Source organism: Erinaceus europaeus (assembly GCF_950295315.1).
Source record: "Erinaceus europaeus chromosome 5 unlocalized genomic scaffold, mEriEur2.1 SUPER_5_unloc_2, whole genome shotgun sequence".
Classification (NCBI taxonomy): Eukaryota; Metazoa; Chordata; class Mammalia; order Eulipotyphla; family Erinaceidae; genus Erinaceus; species Erinaceus europaeus.
The window spans coordinates 130001-149702 of NW_026647113.1; the positions used below are offsets into that span (position 1 = coordinate 130001).

At 66.6% G+C, this 19702-nt stretch overlaps 1 protein-coding gene across 1 annotated transcript in view; it reads left to right on the forward strand.

Moving 5' to 3' along the window:
* Nucleotides 1-19243, forward strand: part of COL4A2 (collagen type IV alpha 2 chain) — a 91822-nt gene extending 72579 nt beyond the window's left edge. Inside the window, exons 20-46 of the mRNA XM_060183779.1 lie at nucleotides 2518-2610; nucleotides 4119-4279; nucleotides 4535-4607; nucleotides 4693-4799; nucleotides 4982-5157; nucleotides 5593-5609; nucleotides 5790-5897; nucleotides 6017-6238; nucleotides 6445-6606; nucleotides 7239-7409; nucleotides 7646-7789; nucleotides 10058-10189; nucleotides 10271-10452; nucleotides 10607-10670; nucleotides 10745-10819; nucleotides 11298-11405; nucleotides 11534-11641; nucleotides 13903-13974; nucleotides 14090-14215; nucleotides 14368-14484; nucleotides 14628-14789; nucleotides 15193-15291; nucleotides 15937-16083; nucleotides 16191-16307; nucleotides 16866-17057; nucleotides 17159-17445; nucleotides 18553-19243. Of these exons, the coding sequence (XP_060039762.1) occupies nucleotides 2518-2610; nucleotides 4119-4279; nucleotides 4535-4607; nucleotides 4693-4799; nucleotides 4982-5157; nucleotides 5593-5609; nucleotides 5790-5897; nucleotides 6017-6238; nucleotides 6445-6606; nucleotides 7239-7409; nucleotides 7646-7789; nucleotides 10058-10189; nucleotides 10271-10452; nucleotides 10607-10670; nucleotides 10745-10819; nucleotides 11298-11405; nucleotides 11534-11641; nucleotides 13903-13974; nucleotides 14090-14215; nucleotides 14368-14484; nucleotides 14628-14789; nucleotides 15193-15291; nucleotides 15937-16083; nucleotides 16191-16307; nucleotides 16866-17057; nucleotides 17159-17445; nucleotides 18553-18810 (3680 nt within the window). The 3' untranslated portion in view covers nucleotides 18811-19243. The remainder of the gene's footprint in view (nucleotides 1-2517; nucleotides 2611-4118; nucleotides 4280-4534; nucleotides 4608-4692; nucleotides 4800-4981; nucleotides 5158-5592; nucleotides 5610-5789; nucleotides 5898-6016; nucleotides 6239-6444; nucleotides 6607-7238; nucleotides 7410-7645; nucleotides 7790-10057; nucleotides 10190-10270; nucleotides 10453-10606; nucleotides 10671-10744; nucleotides 10820-11297; nucleotides 11406-11533; nucleotides 11642-13902; nucleotides 13975-14089; nucleotides 14216-14367; nucleotides 14485-14627; nucleotides 14790-15192; nucleotides 15292-15936; nucleotides 16084-16190; nucleotides 16308-16865; nucleotides 17058-17158; nucleotides 17446-18552) is intronic.
* Nucleotides 19244-19702: the final 459 nt, after the last annotated feature.

The window sequence follows — 19702 nt, forward strand, 5'->3', positions numbered from 1 at the left end:
GAAGCTTTACCCCTGCAGGTGGGGACCCGGGGCTCGAACCCGGGTCCTCAGTCTTAGTTGCGTGTGCAGCGGCCACGCGGCCCCAAACTCTGACACTAGGAGACGGGCCTCTGTCTGCCCCTCTGAGGAGCAGGGCTGCGGGCGCACCCACCCGTCTGCACCCCCCTCGCACCCACACGGGCTCCATCCCACACCCACCCATCGTGTGGCCCGGATTTCCCTGTCTCCCCTCGGGAAAAGCACGGTTCCCACACTGATTTGAAGGAAGAACCTGGCCCAGGCACTTCCCGCTCTTTCCACACGTGGAGACCCCGGCCGTCACCCTGGAGGTGGATCTCCTGCGGCCTCGTGGACGCTGGGCTCCGCTTCCCGGGCGAAGGCCGTCTCTGGAGTCTCCTTTTTTGGCCAACAGAACATGATGTGTTAGAAATAAGAGCGCAGGGGGTCAGGCGGTGGCGCAGCGGGTTAAGCGCACGTGGCGCAAAGCACAGGGACCGGCGTAAGGATCCCGGTTCGAGCCCCCGGCTCCCCACCTGCAGGGGAGTCGCTTCACAGGCGGTGAAGCAGGTCTGCAGGTGTCTGTCTTTCTCTCCCCCTCTCTGTCTTCCCCTCCTCTCTCCATTTCTCTCTGTCCTAGCCAACAATGAACAACATCAAAATGGCAATAATAATAATAATAATAACCACAACGAGGCTACAACAACAAGGGCAACAAAGGGGGGGGGGGAATGGCCTCCAGGAGCGGTGGATTCATGGTGCAGGCACCGAGCCCAGCAATAACCCTGGAGGAAAAATAAATAATAAGAGCACAGAGCGTGCCCATCCACCACCCCAAAGTAAAAGCTGGGGGCGGCGGGGGGATTCAGGTCCTGGAACCCAAGGAGGAGGAGGAGGAGGAGGAGTGGGGGTGGGCTGCCGTGTGGAGATCCCGCACGCACAAACCGCTGTATTTCAGTGTCGGCTGTGAACCATTAGTCCCCCAAGCAAGAAGTCAAAATGCCCATGCCAGAGCCGGGAGGCGGCCTGCCCGGGTTCCTGTGACCAGACCGTGTGTCTTGTCAGGGCCCTGCTGCCGGACAGGCCCTGTCCCCTCGCTCCCAAACCAGCCAGCGACTTCTGAGTCCCACAGCCCCTGGGGGACAGGGCATGAGCAAACTGTTGGGCCGGGTGGTGGCACACCTGGTTGAGCACACAGGTGCACAAGGACCCGGGTTCAAGCCTCTAGTCCCCACCTGCAGGGGGAAAGCTTCACGAGTGGTGAGGCAGGGCTGCAGGGGTCTCTCTGTCTCTCTCCCTCTCAATGTCTGGCTCTCTCTATCCAATCACTAAAGATCATTTAAAAGTATAAATAAGGGAGTCGGGCAGCAGCGCAGCTGTTTAAGCGCACGTAGCACAAAGCACAAACACAGGTTAGGATCCCGGTTCGAGCCCCCGGCTCCCCACCTGCAGGGGAGTCGCTTTACAGGCGGTGAAGCAGGTCTGCAGGTGTCTCTCTGTCTCTCTTCCTCTCTATTTCCCCCTTCTCTCTCTACTTCTGTGTCTCTATCCAATAACAAAAAAAAGAAACAAAAAAGTATAAATAAATAAGTAAATAAATAAAAACTGAACACCTGCAGCTTTTCAAGTCCGACTTGAAATACCGTCTCACCTGAGGAAATGCTCAGTGACAGTCTCCACAGCACTAGTTTATTACTTTATTTTTTTTTGTTATTTTATTTCCTTTTGTTGCCCTTGTTTTATTGTTGTGATTATTATTGTTGTTGTTACTGATGCCACTGTTGTTGGACAGGACAGAGAGACATGGAGAGAGGAGGGGAAGACAGAGAGGGGGAGAGAAAGACAGACACCTGCAGACCTGCTTCACCACCTGTGAAGCGACTCCCCTGCAGGTGGGGAGCCGGGGCCTCGAACCGGGATCCTTACTCTAAGCGCCACACGTGCGCATAACCTGCTGCGCTACCGCCCAGCCCCCGTTTACTTTCTTTGAAGCAAAACCTTGTGCACTAAGCAGCCAGCCAGGGCCTGTGCAGTCTGGGGTCAGCTTCAAGGGCCTGGTCCCCCGGAAGGGAGCCCTGGGTGCCAAGAGCCACCTCTCTGGCGTGGCGTGTCCCCGCTGAGGACAGACGGAGTTTGTCCAGACGCCACTCGCGCAGAATCACACCTCGCAACCTGCCTTCGTTCCTTTGGGCCGGGAGCTTTACCAGCCCCGGTTCCAGCTCAGAGAGAGGGCAGGGTCCAGTGACTGGTGACACGTGGGGACAGGGAGCCGTGACCCAAAGCGGCAGGGCCCCACCTCAACGGGCCAGGCGGGTAGGCAGTGGCCTTTCTGGAACCTTCCCTGGGATTTCTGGAAACTTCCAGGAGGAGGCGCACTGCCCCGTTCCCACCACGCGGTGGCGCTGGCGGCGGCAGCCGGACCCCTTGGCTCCCTGAGTTTTCCTTGCTGTCTGTCCTGACTTGGGGCTGGCGGGGGGCTGCGCAGGAGGGGCCCCCACGGACGTGCCCTTCTCTCCTCAGGCTTCCTCTTCGGCCTCAAGGGAGCCCAGGGGCTGGAGGGCTTCCCTGGAGCCAACGGCATCCCTGGGACCAGCGGGCAGAAGGGTTGGAAAGGTGAGGCTCTGTCTGTCCCCCCACCCACCCGGGCAGGGCAGCCCCCTCCTCAGCACCCTCCCTGCCGTGGGGGCAGGGGTGAGCCCACTGTCCTGCACTCCATCCACCACTGACCCCTCACATCTGTCCTGCAACGCCACAGAGTGGCCCCACTGGCCAGCACCCGCCCCATCCCCTCATGTCCCATCCTGTCCGCTGTCCACATCCCCTGCCCCACTGTTCCCATCTCCTGTCCCCTGTCCCCATCTCCCGTCCCCTGTCCCCATCTGCCCCCTGTCCCCATCTCCTGCCCCGCTGTCCCCATCCCCTGCCTCGCTGTCCGCATCTCCTGCCCCCTGTCCCCTGTCCCCTATCCCCATCTCCTGTCCCCTGTTCCCATCTCCCGTCCCCTGTCCCTATCTCCTGCCCCCTGTCCCCATCTCCTGCCCCCTGTCCCATCTCCCGTCCCCTGTCCCCATCTCCCGTCACCTGTCCCCATCTCCTGTCCCCATCTCCGGTCCCCTGTCCCCGTCTCCCGCCCCCTGTCCCCGTCTCCCGTCCCCTGTCCCCATCTCCCGTCCCCTGTCCCCGTCTCCCACCCCCTGTCCCCATCTCCCGCCCCCTGTCCCCTTCTCCCGTCCCCTGTCCCCGTCTCCCATCCCCTGTCCCCGTCTCCCGCCCCCTGTCCCCATCTCCCACCCCCTGTCCCCATCTCCCGCCCCCTGTCCCATCTCCCGTCCCCTGTCCCCATCTCCCGTCACCTGTCCCCATCTCCTGTCCCCATCTCCCGTCCCCTGTCCCCGTCTCCCGCCCCCTGTCCCCATCTCCCGCCCCCTGTCCCCGTCTCCCGTCCCCTGTCCCCGTCTCCCGTCCCGTCCCCGTCTCCCACCCCCTGTCCCCATCTCCCGCCCCCTGTCCCCATCTCCTGCCCCCTGTCCCATCTCCTGTCCCCTGTCCCCATCTCCTGCCCCCTGTCCCCATCTCCTGCCCCCTGTCCCCATCTCCTGCCCCCTGACCCATCTCCCGTCCCCTGTCTCTGTCTCCGGTCCCCTGTCCCCATCTCCCGTCCCCATCTCCCGTCCCCTGTCCCCATCTCCCGTCCCCTGTCCCCGTCTCCAGCCCCCTGTCCCCATCTCCTGCCCCCTGTCCCCATCTCCTGCCCCCTGACCCATCTCCCGTCCCCTGTCTCTGTCTCCGGTCCCCTGTCCCCATCTCCCGTCCCCTGTCCCCATCTCCCGTCCCCTGTGCCCATCTCCCGTCCCCTGTCCCCATCTCCCGTCCCCTGTCCCCGTCTCCTGCCCCCTGTCCCCATCTCCTGCCCCCTGTCCCCATCTCCTGCCCCCTGACCCATCTCCCGTCCCCTGTCTCTGTCTCCGGTCCCCTGTCCCCATCTCCCGTCCCCTGTCCCCATCTCCCGTCCCCTGTCCCCATCTCCCGTCCCCTGTCCCCGTCTCCTGCCCCCTGTCCCCGTCTCCGTCTCCTGTCCCCGTCTCCCGCCCCTGTCCCCATCTCCCGCCCTGTCCCCACAGGTGACGCAGGTGACTGCATGTGTGACGGACAGCAGGTCCTCATGGGCTTCCCAGGGCTGCCGGGCCCCAAAGGCTTCCCAGGCCTCCAGGGGCAGGAGGGGCAGAAAGGGGACCAAGGGGACCCCGGGCAGCACGGCATCCCAGGCTTCCCCGGCTTCAAGGTGAGTGAGAGACAGAGACGGGAGAGACTGCCGACCCGCCCCCACCATGATCTGGGGTCGCCCTGGAATCCTGGCGTCAGGCGGCGGTGACCCCGGCGCAGACGGCTCAAGGCCCTGGGGTGGGGAGGTCACAGGGACAGCAGCCCCCCCGGGGATGAGCTTCCCCAGGTGCGGGGGGCTTCCTGGGGGTGCCGGGCCTGGCGGAGGGGCCTCGGGCAGCTGGAGGAGGACGCCCTCTGTCTGTGTGTCCCGCAGGGAGCCCCCGGCAAGTTCGGAGCCCCCGGTCCCAAAGGCGCAAAAGGGGACTCCAGGACGGTCACCGCCAAAGGTCAGTGGGCTGCGGCCGAGTCCGGGGCCCGGGGTCCCCGTCCCCGAGGCCACGCGGTCTGAGCGAGTCCCCTTGTCCTCCCCAGGGGAGCGTGGGCAGCCGGGCGTACCAGGGGTGCCCGGGCTGAAAGGCGGGGACGGCTTCCCCGGACGCGCTGGGCTGGACGGCTTCCCGGGACTGCCCGGGCCCCCGGTGAGTGGCCGCAGGGACGCGGAGAGTCGGGAATGGAGTACGTGCCCCAGTGCGCTGATCCGGAATGTTCTGGAACGGGCCGTGGGAGGCGTTAATATGCCACAGGCCACGCGCCCCGGCCCGAGGGGAGACACAGAGCTGGGGTGCCTGCGCACGGAGAGCCGACGGGATTTCTCACGCAGGGGGACGGCATCCCAGGCCCCCCAGGAGACTCGGGCACCCCCGGGGCCACCGGCACCAAGGGCACGCCGGGAGAGAGGGGCCCCCCGGGCCCGGGCCTGCCGGGACCCAAAGGCCAGCAAGGCTTCCCCGGGGACGCTGGTGTCCCCGGCCTCCCCGGCTTCCCCGGCCCCCCCGGCCCCCCCGGCACAGCGGCTCAGACGGGTAAGGTCTCCTCCTCCCCGGGGCCGGCCCCAGCCGCCCCCCCCCCCCCCGCCACCCACAGTCAGACACCCGGGGTCTCCCGCAGCCAAGCCCAACGGGAGACGTGGGGGTGGGGTGTGCGGGTCCCCTCAGACATCCGTCCGTCTGTCTGTCTGTCTGTGCCCCCCATTCTGACTCCGTGTCCCCAAACCCAGACTGTGACAGCGGAGTGAAGAGACCCATTGGAGGTGACGGGCAGGGACCTGTGCGCCCAGGTACCGTCCCTGTCCCAGGACGGGGCTGGGGGGAAGCTGGCTGGGGGTCCCCCAGGCGGCTGGAGGCTCACGGCCGGGGGGCCCATACACCCTCCCCTCCCTTCTCCCTCCAGGCTGTGTGGCAGGACCCAAGGGATCACCCGGCCCCCCCGGCCCCCCCCCGGAGCCCCAGGTACGCTCAGCCTTCCAGAAGCTTCCACGGGGCTGTTCTGCTGTGGGTGCCTCCCTCTCTCCCACCCTCCCTCCATCTGCTGGGGTGGCGGGGAGCGGGCTGCGCAAGGTGCTGAGCTAGGTCCTCCCACAGGAGCGTGCCGGGTCCCCGGCCCTGACTCTCTGTCCCCCGTCCCCCCAGGCACCAAAGGCCAGCCAGGGACACCCGGACCGTCCGGGGATGACGGCGAGCCAGGACTCAAGGGCCTCCCTGGAGACCCCGGCCGGGAGGGCTACCCGGGACCCCCAGGTACGTCAGGGCCCCCCGAGACGTGGCCCAGCCCAGAGCCCATCCCCCGCCGGTCACTCGGGCAGCGTCTCCCCTGAGGGGCGTCCTGACAGGGCGGGTGTCCCCCGCTTCTCTCTCAGGATTCGTGGGCCCCCGAGGAGCCAAGGGAGCCGCAGGCCTGCCCGGACCCAAGGGCCATCCCGGACCCAGCGGCCTCCCGGGCCCCACCGGACCCCCCGGAGACAGGGGGCTCCCCGGAGAGGCTCTGGGCACCCAGCCCGGACCCCGCGGGGACGCTGGGCAGCCGGGACACCCTGGTCTGAGAGGCCCCCCCGGAGAGAGAGGTACCCCGGGATTCAGAGGTAAGTGACGGGTGACGGCTGCTCTCTGTGCCCTGTGACCTCCACAGAGAGGGGCTGAGGGGACAGTGACCTGAGCTGAGGGGAAAATGACCTGGGGCTGAGGGGACAGTGTCCTGAGCTGAGGGGACAGTGACCTGAGCTGAGGGGACAGTGTCCTGAGCTGTGGGGACAGTGACCTGACCCAGCTCCACTCTCCTGTCCCACAGGCAGCCAGGGCATGCCGGGAATGCCGGGCCTGAAGGGTCAACATGGTCTCCCGGGCCCCCTGGGCCAGCCGGGCCTGCCCGGGCCTCCGGGACAACATGGCTTCCCCGGGGCTCCCGGCCGAGAGGGGCCCCTGGGGCTGCCTGGAGTCACAGGTGTGGCAGGTGAGCCCAGCCCCAAGGGCCCGTCGTGAAGCCCCAGACCAGACCCTGGGCACCCCGCTCTGGTGGCGGAAGGGCTGCCCCAGGTCCCAGAGCCCGAGGTCCTGCAGCGCCCCCCATGCCCGCGTCCACACTCCTGTCCCTCCCTCCTGTGCGTGCTCCCCTCTGTCTGCCATCTCCCTCCTGTCCCCATCCCCCTCCTGCCCTCCCGTCCCCTCCCTCATCTCCCATCCCCTCCCTGCCCTCCTGTCCCCTCCCTCCCCACCTGTCCCCCTCCTGCCCTCCTGTCCCCTCCCTCCTCTCCCATCCCCTCCCTGCCCTCCTGTCCCCTCCCTCCCCACCTGTCCCCCTCCTGCCCTCCTGTCCCCTCCCTCCTCTCCCATCCCCTCCCTGCCCTCCTGTCCCCTCCCTCCCCACCTGTCCCCCTCCTGCCCTCCTGTCCCCTCCCTCCTCTCCCATCCCCTCCCTGCCCTCCTGTCCCCTCCCTCCCCACCTGTCCCCCTCCTGCCCTCCTGTCCCCTCCCTCCTCTCCCATCCCCTCCCTGCCCTCCTGTCCCCTCCCTCCCCACCTGTCCCCACCCTGCCCCCCCAGCAGCGCTGCGTGACACCCACTTTTGTCCCCTCCCTCCCGGCAGGGCTGCCTGGTGACAGAGGAGAGCCAGGTGATGCTGGTGCCCCCGGCCCCGTGGGCATGAAGGGGACCCCCGGAGACCGAGGGACCCCCGGCTTCCTGGGCGAGCAAGGCCACCGCGGCAGCCCTGGCTTCAAGGGCATGAGCGGCCTGCCCGGGAGTCCCGGGCCCAAAGGTGGGCGCATAGGGCGTAGGTGGCGGGCGGGCGTGTCTCAGGGCCCCCCCCCCCCCGGCAGGGAGCACAGAGCCAATAATAACGACGACAGGAGTAACGATAACCCCCTCACTCCCGCGACCCCGGCCTCCCCGCCCCCGATGGCCGCAGGTGCTCAGGCCCGTCCGTGCGTGGTCAGCGCACAGGCCCCCTCGGCCGGGCTCCTCCCCGACCCGCCGTGACCTCTCTTCCCGCAGGCGGCAGGGGCTCCCCCGGCATGGACGGCTTCCAAGGCATGGTGGGACTCCGGGGGAGGCCCGGCTTTCAGGGCGTCAAGGGAGAGGCCGGCGTCTTCGGAGCCCCCGGGCTGAAAGGACTGGCCGGGAAGCCAGGAGTCAAAGGTAGCCCGTCCCTCCCCGGCCTTGGGGTGCTGGAGGCCCTGGGTTCCAGCCTGGGACGGGGCGGGGGGCACGGTGGACAGCATGGGGTGGGGGCTCCAGGGAGAGCAGAGCAGCGCGGTGGTGTCTCCCCTCTGCCTCTGTCTCCTCTGTCTCATCTCTGTCTCCCCTCTGTCTCTGTCTCTCTGTCTCCTGTCTCGTCTCTGTCTCTCCTCTCTCTGTATCTCCTCTGCCTCTGTCTCCTCTGTCTCTGTCTCTCCCTCTGTCTCTGTCTCTCCCTCTGTCTCTTGTCTCCCCTGTCTCCTCTGTCTCCTCTGTCTCTGTCTCTCCCTCTGTCTCTGTCTCTCCCTCTGTCTGTCTCCCCTGTCTCCTCTGTCTCCTCTGTCTCTGTCTCTCCCTCTGTCTCTGTCTCTGTCTCTCCCTCTGTCTCTGTCTCTCCCTCTGTCTCTCCCTCTGTCTCTGTCTCTCCCTCTGTCTCTGTCTCCCTCTGTCTCTGTCTCTCCTCTGTCTCTGTCTCCCTCTGTCTCTCCCTCTCCCTCTGTCTCTGTCTCTCCTCTGTCTCTGTCTCTCCCTCTGTCTCTGTCTCTCCTCTGTCTCTGTCTCTCCCTCTGTCTCTGTCTCTCCCTCTGTCTCTCCCTCTGTCTCTGTCTCTCCCTCTGTCTCTGTCTCTCCCTCTGTCTCTGTCTCTCCCTCTGTCTCTCCCTCTGTCTCTGTCTCTCCTCTGTCTCTGTCTCTCCCTCTGTCTCTGTCTCTCCCTCTGTCTCTCCCTCTGTCTCTGTCTCTCCCTCTGTCTCTGTCTCTCCCTCTGTCTCTCCCTCTCCCTCTGTCTCTCCTCTGTCTCTGTCTCTCCCTCTGTCTCTGTCTCTCCCTCTGTCTCTGTCTCTCCCTCTGTCTCTGTCTCTCCCTCTGTCTCTGTCTCTCCCTCTGTCTCTCCCTCTGTCTCTGTCTCTCCTCTGTCTCTGTCTCTCCCTCTGTCTCTGTCTCTCCCTCTGTCTCTGTCTCTCCCTCTGTCTCTCCCTCTGTCTCTGTCTCTCCCTCTGTCTCTGTCTCTCCTGTCTCTGTCTCCCTCTGTCTCGTCTCTGTCTCTCCTGTCTCTGTCTCTCCCTCTGTCTCTGTCTCTCCTCTGTCTCCCTCTGAAAGGTAGAGAATGAAAAGCCAGGGGCGGGGGCTGGTGCACCCGGTTAAGCGCACACATTACAGCGCACAAGGACCCGGGTTCGAGACCCCAGTCCCCACTGGGAAGCTTCCCAGGCGGTGAAGCAGGGCTGCAGGTGTCTCTGTCTCCCCCTCCTGTTGTTAAAATTTCCGGACGGCTCCAGCTGGCCGGGCGGGCTGGCTTCACGGGCGGGTAACAGAGACGCGGAGACAACGGCTGGGCAGGGAAGCTGTATTTCTTTATTCAGGAACAACGATTCATAAACTAAGACAAACTAATCCCCAAACAGAACTCGGCTGTCTCTCTGCGGCGGCGCAAGCACTCTTTCTTTTACTCTGGAACTCAGGACCCCTCCAACTCTGGCACTCTGGAGCTCTCGTACTTGAGAGCCCTCTGAAACTCTTCCACTGTGGCACTCTCTCTTACTCTGTAACCCTGAAACTCAGGAACTCAGGAACTCTCAGACTCGGGAACCCTCTCTTACTCTCGAACTCTGAAACTCTCTAACTCAGGAACTCAGGAACCCTCTCCCGGGGTTCCTTGGGGCGGGGCCAAGCGGGCCCGCGAAATTAATTGGACTGATCCAATTCTCTTGGCGGGGGAGGGCTAGGACAAGCCAATGTAAAGCATACGACACCCTCCTGTCTCCATTTCTGTCCAATCAAATGGAACAAACGCCCATAGGAGCAGTGGATTCATAGTGCTGGAACTGAGCCCCAGTGATAACCCTGGAAGCAGAAACAGAGAAAGGGGGGAGTCGGGTGGTGGCGCAGCGGGGTAAGCGCAGCGGGTTAAGCGCAGGTGGCGCAGAGCGCAAGGACCGACATAAGGATCCCGGTTCGAGCCCCCGGCTCCCCACCTGCAGGGGAGTCGCTTCCCAGGCGGTGAAGCAGGTCTGCAGGTGTCTGTCTTTCTCTCCCCCTCTCTGTCTTCCCCTCCTCTCTCCATGTCTCTCTGTCCTGCCCAACAACGATGACAGCAATAACAACAATCATAACTACCACAATAAAACAACAAGGGCAATGAAAGGGAAAAAATAAATATAAAAGAGAGAAAAAGGAAAGATAAGAGGCTTCAGGGGAGCCCTGGGGAAGGACACACTGTGCCTCTTACAGGCGGCCGAGGAGAACCCGGCCCCCCCGGCCCCCCCGGCCCCCCGCCCGAGGTCCTGCAGGGCATGAAGGACATGAAAGGAGAGAAAGGGGACGAGGGCCCCATGGGGCTGAAGGGCCACCTGGGTCTGAAAGGTAGGCCCCTCCCCCGCCCTGCACACCTGGCCGCCCTCGGGGAGACGCGGGGCGCGGGCCGTGACTCTGGCTCTCTCGCAGGTGTGGTGGGCATGCCGGGAGTCCCTGGGGTGTCTGGGGTGCCAGGCTCGCCCGGGAGGCCCGGCCACGTGAAAGGCGTCAAAGGCGACGTCGGGGTCCCTGGCGTGCCCGGCCTGCCCGGGTTCCCAGGGGTGCCTGGCGCACCGGGGATCGTCGGCTTCCCGGGCTTCACGGGAAGCAGGGTGAGTGGGCGCCCCTGCCGGTCGGCTCTCTGGGGGTGTTGGGGAGGAAGGAGCTTCCCCTGGTGCTGTGTGGCACTTGCGTGTGGCACCAGGGGCTCAGCCCCGGCTGTGAGTGTGTGGATGCCGGCTGAGAGGGTGTCGTGTTGGCCTCCAGGGTGACAAGGGAGCCCCAGGAAGCGCAGGCTTATACGGAGAGGTCGGCCCCACCGGGGACTTCGGTGCGTACGGGAAAGCGGGAGCCCCGGCAGGCGGGTGGGTGGGGCACGGGGCTCTGACGCCTGTTCCCCCCCAGGTGACGTCGGAGACACCATCAACCTGCCGGGGTCCCCAGGCCTGAAGGGGGAGCCGGGTGTCGTAGGGGCACCAGGTAGGTCCTGCTGTCACTAGGGGCACCTGCCCCACAGGTGGCCTCTGGGAAAGGCAGGCGGGACGGGGAGCGGGACCCCCGCCACTCACTGAGCTCCATCCAGCCCCCGAGGCCACGAAGCCAAGACAGGGCAGACACACAGACACGGCAGAGGGCTCCGTGGTCAGATAGGACGTGCGGCGCCCGGCGCCTCATAAACAGGCCGGGACAGCAGCAGAGGCAGAGAGCTTCTCCCCTCGAGCTTCTCCCGGCGCTGTGGATCTCCTGTGTGGTGCCAGGGCTCCAGCCTTGGCCACACGCCTTCCCAGCAAGCTCTCTCCTCCTAGCTCCCCTTTAAAGGCGCGCGCTTGGCTGCGGGTGCGGGAGAGTCCGATCAGGCAGTGGGGGGGACCGAACCCGCGAGGGCGCCGAGGCTGGGGGTGTGGGCAGCGGGGCTCCCTGCCGGCCGGCCGGCGGTCTCAGGGCTCCCCTCCCACAGGTCTCAAGGGCTTCCTCGGCGAGAAGGGGACGGAAGGCCAGACCGGCTTCCCGGGGCTCACGGGCATGACGGGCGCCCAGGGCCCCCCGGGGCTGAAGGGACAGACAGGTGGGCCCCACCCCGCGGCATCCGGGGGCGAGGGCCGTGGGGGGACGGCGGGGCCGGGGCGGCCACGGGGGGGGGGGGGGGGCCCGTGGGGGGCCGGGCGGTGCAGCTGGCTCTCTCCTCACCCCCAGGCTTCCCTGGGCTGTCGGGGCACCGGGGGCCGCAGGGGGAGACCGGCCAGAGCGGAGAGCCGGGGGCCAAAGGGGACTCTGGACGGCCGGGGAGCCCGGGCCTCCCAGGTGAGAATTCCTGGCGATGGTGGCGTGTGGGGGTGGGAGTGATGGAGGGATGGGGTGATGGGGGGATGGAGGGATGGGGTGATGGAGGGGTGGAGGCATGGAGGGATGGGGTAATGAATGTAGGGGTGATGGAGGAATGGGGTGATGGAGGGATGGGGGGATGGAGGGATGGGGGGATGGAGGGATGGGGTATGGAGGGAATGGGTGATGGGGTGATGGAGGGATGGGGGGATGGGGGGATGGAGGGATGGGGATGGGGATGGGGAGGGATGGGGAGGTGGAGGGATGGGGTGATGGACTGATGGGGTGATGGAGGGATGGGGTGATAGAGGGATGGGGAGGTGGAGGGATGGGGAGGTGGAGGGATGGGGGGATGGGGGGATGGGGTGATGGAGGGATGGGGGATGGAGGGATGGGGTGATGGAAGGATGCGGTGATGGGGGGATGGGGTGATGGAGGGATGGGGGATGGAGGAATGGAGGATGGCGGGATGGAGGGATGGGGGTGGAGGAGTGGGGGGTGGAGAGATGGGCTGATTGAGGGATGAGGGGATGGAGGGATGGGGTGATGGAGGGGTGGAGGCATGGAGGGATGGGGTGATGAATGTAGGGGTGATGGAGGGTTGGGGTGATGGAGGGATGGGGGGGTGGAGGGATGGGGGATGGGGTGATAGAGGGATGGGGTGATGGAGGGATGGGGGATGGAGGGATGGGGGGATGGAGGGATGGGGGGATGGAAGGTTGGGGGGATGGAGGGATGGGGTGATGGAGGGATGGGGTGATGGAGGGATGGGTGATGGAGGAATGGGGTGATGGAGGGATGGGGTGATGGAGGGATGGGGTGATGGAGGAATGGAGGATGGCGGGATGGAGGGATGGGGGGATGGAGGGATGGGGGGTGGAGGAGTGGGGGGTGGAGAGATGGGCTGATTGAGGGATGAGGGGATGGAGGAATGGGGTGATGGAGGGGTGGAGGCATGGAGGGATGGGGTGATGAATGTAGGGGTGATGGAGGGATGGGGTGATGGGGAGGTGGAGGGATGGGGGATGGGATGATAGGGGGATGGGGTGATGGGGGGATGGATGGATGGGGGGATGGGGGGATGGAGGGATGGGGGATGGAGGGATGGGGGATGGAGGGGTGGGGGGATGGAGGGATGGGGTGATGGAGGAATGGGGTGATGGAGGGATGGGTGATGGAGGGATGGGGTGACGGAGGGATGGAGTGATGGGGTGATGGAGGGATGGGGTGATGAAGGGATGGGGTGATGGGGTGATGGAGGGATGGGGTGATGGAGGTATGGGGTGATGGAGGGATGGGGGATGGAGGAATGGAGGATGGGGGGATGGAGGGATGGGGGGGTGGAGGAGTGGGGGGTGGAGAGATGGGCTGATTGAGGGATGGGGGGATGGAGGGATGGGGTGATGGAGGGGTGGAGGCATGGAGGGGTGGGGTGATGAATGTAGGGGTGATGGTGGGATGGGGTGATGGGGGGATGGAGGGATGGGGTGATGGAGGGATGGGTGATGGAGGGATGGGGTGATGGAGGGATGGGGTGATGGAGGGATGGAGTGATGGGGTGATGGAGGAATGGGGTGATGGAGGGATGGGGTGATGAAGGGATGGGGTGATGGAGGGATGGGTTGATGGAGGTATGGGGTGATGGAGGGATGGAGGGATGGAGGAATGGAGGATGGGGGGATGGAGGGATGGGGGGTGGAGGAGTGGGGGGTGGAGAGATGGGCTGATTGAGGGATGGGGGGATGGAGGGATGGGGTGATGGAGGGGTGGAGGCATGGAGGGATGGGGTGATGAATGTAGGGTGATGGTGGGATGGGGTGATGGGGGGATGGAGGGATGGGGGGATGGAGGGGTGGGGGGATGGAGGTATGGAGGGATGGGGTGATGGAGGGATGGGGTGATGGAGGGATGGGGTGATGGGGTGATGGAGGGATGGGTGATGGAGGAATGGGGTGATGGAGGGATGGGGTGATGGAGGGATGGGGTGATGGAGGGATGCGGTGATGGAGGAATGGGGTGATGGAGGGATGGGGTGATGAAGGGATGGGTTGATGGAGGGATGGGGTGATGAAGGGATGGGGTGATGAAGGGATGGGGTGATGGGGTGATAGAGGGATGGAGGGATGGGCTGATGGGGTGGTGGGGTGATGGAGTGATGCGGTGATGGGGTGATGGAGTGATGGAGGTGGCGAAGGGGATGATGGCGGTGATGATGGTGATGGCCACTTGCCTGTCCCCAGGCTTCCCAGGCCCGCATGGTATCAGTGGACTCCACGGCTTGCCAGGCAACAAAGGCTTCCCAGGGACGCCAGGTACCTCACGGGCACGCCAGCAGAGGACGGGGGACGGACGGTGGGACCTGTGGCTGCGCGGCTGGGCTGCAGGCGAGGGGGGGCTCCCCAGGGCTGACCGCTGACCCCCACACAGGCACGGACCTGCCCGGAGACCCTGGCCCCACAGGCCCCGCCGGCGAGAAGGGACAGGCGGGAGAGCCCAGCACGCTGCCAGGCCCCGTGGGCGCCCCAGGACCCAAGGGCGAGCGCGGCGCACCAGGTGAGTGGCGGGGCCCTGGGTGGGCTCACCCTCCTCGGCCCTCCTGACCATCCATCACGCGCAGGACATCCTCTGCCTGCCACGCAGGCCGGGCCGCTGTCACCAGGAGGCGACAGCCCGACTCCTACTGATCCCTCTGTCCCCACCCCAAGGTGAACAGGGCCCTGCCGGGAGTCCGGGACTCCAGGGGTTCCCCGGCATCACCCCTGCTTCCAACATCTCGGGGTCCCCCGGCGACCAAGGAGCACCCGGCATATTTGGACTGGAAGGTAAGGGGTCTTGCACCGCACTCAGACTCCAGACAGAGGGACGGACAGACGTCCCCCCCAGGATGTGGCAGGGGGTAGGGCCACTCCACCGGGGTGGGGGCAGGGTAAGCTGGGCACCACCCTCACCCCCTTCTCCTGTGCAGGCTATCGGGGTCCCCCGGGCCTGCCCGGACCCGCCGCGCTGCCCGGAAACAAAGGAGAGGACGGACCGCAGGGCACCCCAGGGAGCCCCGGGACCAAGGGCTGGGGAGGGGACCCCGGACCCCAGGGCCGGCCAGGCGTGCTGGGTGTGCCCGGGGAGAGAGGTAAGGTGCCCTCGTCCCCGGCCCCCTGCCCCATCTGTCTCCCGGCCCTCACCCCCATCCCAGGCCCCTTATCCCTCCCCTCGTCCCCACCCCCATCCCTGTCCCCGTCTCCCTGTCCTCTTATCCCTGTCTGTCCCCATCCCCCTGTCCCTCTGTCCCCCGTCCCTCTGTCCCCGTCCTCTTGTCCTCATCCCCCGTTCCCCTTCCCCATCCCTTGTCCCCCCTGTCCCCATCCCCCTTCCCCATTCCCTGTCCCTGTTCTCCTGTCCCTCTGTCCCCCGTCCCTCTTCCCTGTTCCTTGTCCTCCTGTCCCCTGTCCGCCTGTCCCCACCCCGTCCACCCGTCCCCTGTGTGGAGGGCTGCCAGGGTCCCTGTGTCCTCACTGCCACCCCCCCTCTCCCAGGACCCAGAGGTGAGCAAGGCTTCATGGGAAACACCGGAGCCACGGGCAGCGTGGGTGACAGAGGCCCCAAGGGCCCCAAAGGAGAGCGCGGACAGCCCGGTGAGTGGACACAGGGGACTCGGACCCGGGGCCAGGCACACCCACAGAGCCCAGCCCTGCATCTCTGTTCTTGCCCTTCTCGGGTCGCAGATTGCTGTAGATGGCTCCAGTGAGCCTCAGGGGCTAGACGTGTAGCTCGCCGGGTGAGGTGTGCCCGGGTTCGAGCCCCAGCACCCAGTGGTGGGTGCCCAGGCACTAGGAGAAGCTCCTAAGCTGTGGTCTCAGTCTGTGAACTCGACAGCCTGGGAGACAGGAGTGAAACCCTGCGTTTAAGGCCCCAACTCCAGCAGGAAAGTGAATGGAGAAGCAAGGCCAGGGCCCGGGCGGTGGCTCACCGGGCTGAGCGCTCACATTACAAAGCCCAAGGACCCGGGTTCAAGCCCCCAGTCCCCACCTGCAGGGGGAAAGCTTCACGAGTGGAGGAGCAGGGCTGCAGGGGTCTCTCTGTCTCTCTCCCTCTCTCCTCTACAAATTTCTCTCTGTTTTGTCAAACAAAGTAGAGGAAAAGGGGGGGAAATGGCTGCTGGGTATGGTGACCCCATGCAGGCGCCCCAGTGATAAGCCTGGAGGCAGTGGAAGGGAGAGGGAGGGGAGAGCTCCGGGCATGGCGGCAGGGTCAGGGTCTCAGGCCGCTCTCTCCTGCAGGTGCCCCCGGCCCACTAGGGTCCCCCGGGATCGCGGGGGTTCCCCAGAGGATCTCGGTGCAGCCGGGCCCAGCAGGCCCCCACGGGCCGAGAGGCCCCCCAGGGGCGCAGGGAGAGACGGGGCCGCAGGGCCCTCCCGGAGAGCCAGGTAGGAAGGAGCCTTGGAGAGAGTGCAGGGGGGAGGGGGAGGCGCTGGGGGCGGGGGGGGGGGGGGTCTCTGTCGGGGGCCGCCCACTCACCCCGTCTCGGCCCCAGGCTTCCGAGGGGCCCCCGGGAAGGCCGGGCCCCAGGGCCGAGGAGGGGTGTCTGCTGAGCCCGGATTCCGCGGGGACCCAGGGCCTGTGGGCCACCAGGGCCCCACCGGCCATGAAGGTGAGTGAGGGGCCAGGGCGGGGCTGCTGGGGAAGGGGTCCAGGCCGGCTGACCGCCAAGCCGTCTCTGTCCCTGTCCTGTCCCTGTCCTGGCTTCGTCCCAGCTGACCTCTGTCCGCATCCGAGCTGACCTCTGTCCCCACCCCAGTTGACCTCTGTCCCCATCCCAGCTGACCTCTGTCTCCATCTCAGCTGACCTCTATCCCCATCTCAGCTGACCTCTGTCCCCACCCCAGCTGACCTCTGTCTCCTGACCTCTGTCCCCACCCCAGCTGACCTCTGTCCCCACCTCAGCTGACCTCTGTCCCCACCCCATCTGACCTCTGTCCCCACCTCAGCTGACCTCTGTCCCCACCCCATCTGACCTCTGTCCCCACCTCAGCTGACCTCTGTCCCCACCCCAGCTGACCTCTGTCCCCACCGCAGCTGACCTCTGTCCCCACCACAGCTGACCTCTGTCCCCACCTCAGCTGACCTCTGTCCCTGCCCTGTCCCCGTACCACTGACCACCCACCGGCCCCGGCCCGCTAACCGCCTGCCTGCCCTACCCGCCCCCCAGGGGAGCCAGGCCGTCCGGGGGCTCCGGGGGTCCCGGGCATGCCCGGCCGCAGCGTGAGCATCGGCTACCTGCTGGTGAAGCACAGCCAGACGGAGCAGGAGCCGCCGTGCCCCGTGGGCATGGTCAAGCTGTGGAGCGGCTACAGCCTGCTGTACCTGGAGGGCCAGGAGAAGGCCCACAACCAGGACCTCGGTGAGCTCTGCGCCCGCGGGCAGGGGCTGGGGGGGCCCGGCTGCCGCCCACCCCACCACCCCCCCCCCCCGGCCGCCCTGACCTGACCGCCCGCCCCCCAGGCCTGGCGGGCTCCTGCCTGGCGCGCTTCAGCACCATGCCCTTCCTCTACTGCAACCCCGGCGACGTCTGCTACTACGCCTCCCGCAACGACAAGTCCTACTGGCTGTCCACCACCGCGCCGCTGCCCATGATGCCCGTGGCCGAGCGGGACATCGCGCCTTACATCAGCCGCTGCTCCGTGTGCGAGGCGCCCGCCGTGGCCATCGCCGTGCACAGCCAGGACGCCTCCATCCCGCACTGCCCCGCCGGCTGGCGCAGCCTCTGGATCGGCTACTCCTTCCTCATGGTGGGTGTCCCCGGCCCTGGCGCCACAGGGGAGAGCCACGGGTGGCGCCAGGGGAAGCTCCGGTGGATGGCGGAGGGGCTGTGGCGTCTCTCCGTCCCCTGGGCTCCTGTCTCCCTGACCTGGCTCTGTGTCCCGTCCCCGTGAGACCCCATCCCCGTGTCCCTCCCCTGCCCAACTGCTCATGGAGAGCCTGTCCCTCTGTGTCCTCTGTCCCCACGTCTCTATGTTCCCTCCCTCCCGGGCCAGCTTGCTCATGGCATCCTTCTGTCCCCTGTCCCCGTGTCACCTGTCCCCAGTCCCCACGTCCCCGTGTCCCCGTGTCACCTGTCCCCAGTCCCCATGTCCCCTGTCCCCGTGTCACCCATCCCCTGTCCCCGTGTCCCCTGTCCCTGTGTCCCCATGCCTCCTGTTCCCGTGTCCCGTCCCTGTGTCCCCATGCCTCCTGTCCCCGTGTCCCCATGTCCCCATCCCCGTGTCCCTATGTCCCCTGTCCCCATGTCCCCCTGTCCTCCATCCCACCCCTCCCAGGCCCAGCTTACTCATGAGCCCCCATCCCTGTATCCCCCACCCCCCTGTCCCCTGTCTGTCCCTATGTCCTTCCCCTCCCCGGCCCAGCTCACTCATGGAGTCCCCCGTCCCCTGTCGCTGTGTCCCCCTGCCCATCCGCCTGTCTGTCCCTGTGTCCCCTGCCCGTACGCCCGTCTGCTGTCTGTCCCTGTGTCCCCCTGCCCATCCGCCTGTCTGTCCGTGTCCCCCTGCCCATCCGCCTGTCTGTCCCTGTGTCCCCCTGCCTGTCCGTCTGTTGCTGTGTCCCCCTCCCCATCCGCCTGTCTGTCGCTGTGTCCCCCTCCCCATCCGCCTGTCTGTCGCTGTGTCCCCTGCCCGTCTGCTGTCTGTCCCTGTGTCCCCCTGCCCGTCTGCTGTCTGTCCCAGCGTCCCCCTGCCCGTCCGCCTGTCTGTCCCTGTGTCCCCTGCCCGTCCGCCCGTCTGTCCCAGCGTCCCCCTGCCCGTCCGCCCGTCTGTCCCAGCGTCCCCCTGCCCGTCCGCCCATCTGTCCCTGTGTCCCTCCCCGGCCAGCTCGCTCACGGGGTCCCCTGTCCCCTGCAGCACACGGCGGCGGGTGACGAAGGCGGCGGCCAGTCCCTGGTGTCGCCGGGCAGCTGCCTGGAGGACTTCCGGGCCACTCCGTTCATCGAGTGCAACGGGGCGCGGGGGACGTGCCACTACTACGCCAACAAGTACAGCTTCTGGCTGACCACCATCCCCGAGTCCGACTTCCAGGCGGCGCCCGCGGCCGACACGCTCAAGGCCGGCCTCATCCGCACCCACATCAGCCGCTGCCAGGTCTGCATGAAGAACCTGTGAGCCCCGCCCCCGCGCGGCCACGCCCCGGCCACGCCCCCGGCCCGGGCCAGTCACGCTCCCGCGCCGGGCCACGCCCCACACCCAGGCCACGCCCCCGGCCTGGGGACCAGTCGGGGCCTCCCTGCGGAAGGCCACGCCCCCGGGCCGGCCACGCCCATCGCGGCCACGTGGGCCCTGTGACTGCGGGTCCCCCCGAGGCCACCCTGGGCCCCCGCCAGCAGGGTCCCTCACGGTGCTCTGGGGCGGCAGCGCCCCTCCTCACTGTCCCCATGGACTTGCTGCCGCCCGTCCATTCGAGGACCCAGTCGGCAGGCCCCCGCCTGCGTCCCCTTCGCGACCAGCTGTCCCCTCCCTGCCCGGTGGGGCAGGACCGGGGGCCTCCAGCCCCTCTGTCCTGTGGAGCGACCCTCAATAAAGCCATGTGGCCTTTCCAGCCCGCTGTCACCCGTCTGTGTCCCGAGTCCCCACCGCTGACACCCCACCGGGCCGCACGCCCGCACACCTGCCCGTCTTGCCACCCTCCCCACACACACTGCTGTGTGACATGGTCACCGGGCTGAGTGAGACCCCATGTCCTCCCACACGCCAGCACCCCTGGGGGAGCGGCCGCGGCACCCCGTGTCCCGGCTTCAGCTCCAACAGGCTGGCACTGTGTGTCACCAGCAGGTGGAGCTGTTCTGTGGGAACCCGGGCCGCAGGCAGGGTGGCCCAGTGGTCAGCCCAGAACACAGTCACAGGGGCTGGGGGGGAGGGTGCAGGAGTCCTCAGGCCACCTGGCCAGATGCTGTCCCCACAGATGGCGACAACTGGCACAGTGAGAAGACAGCGGACACGGGGCCCTGGGGACAAGGGGACATGACAATGGAAACATGGAGACGGAAGGAAGAGGGGG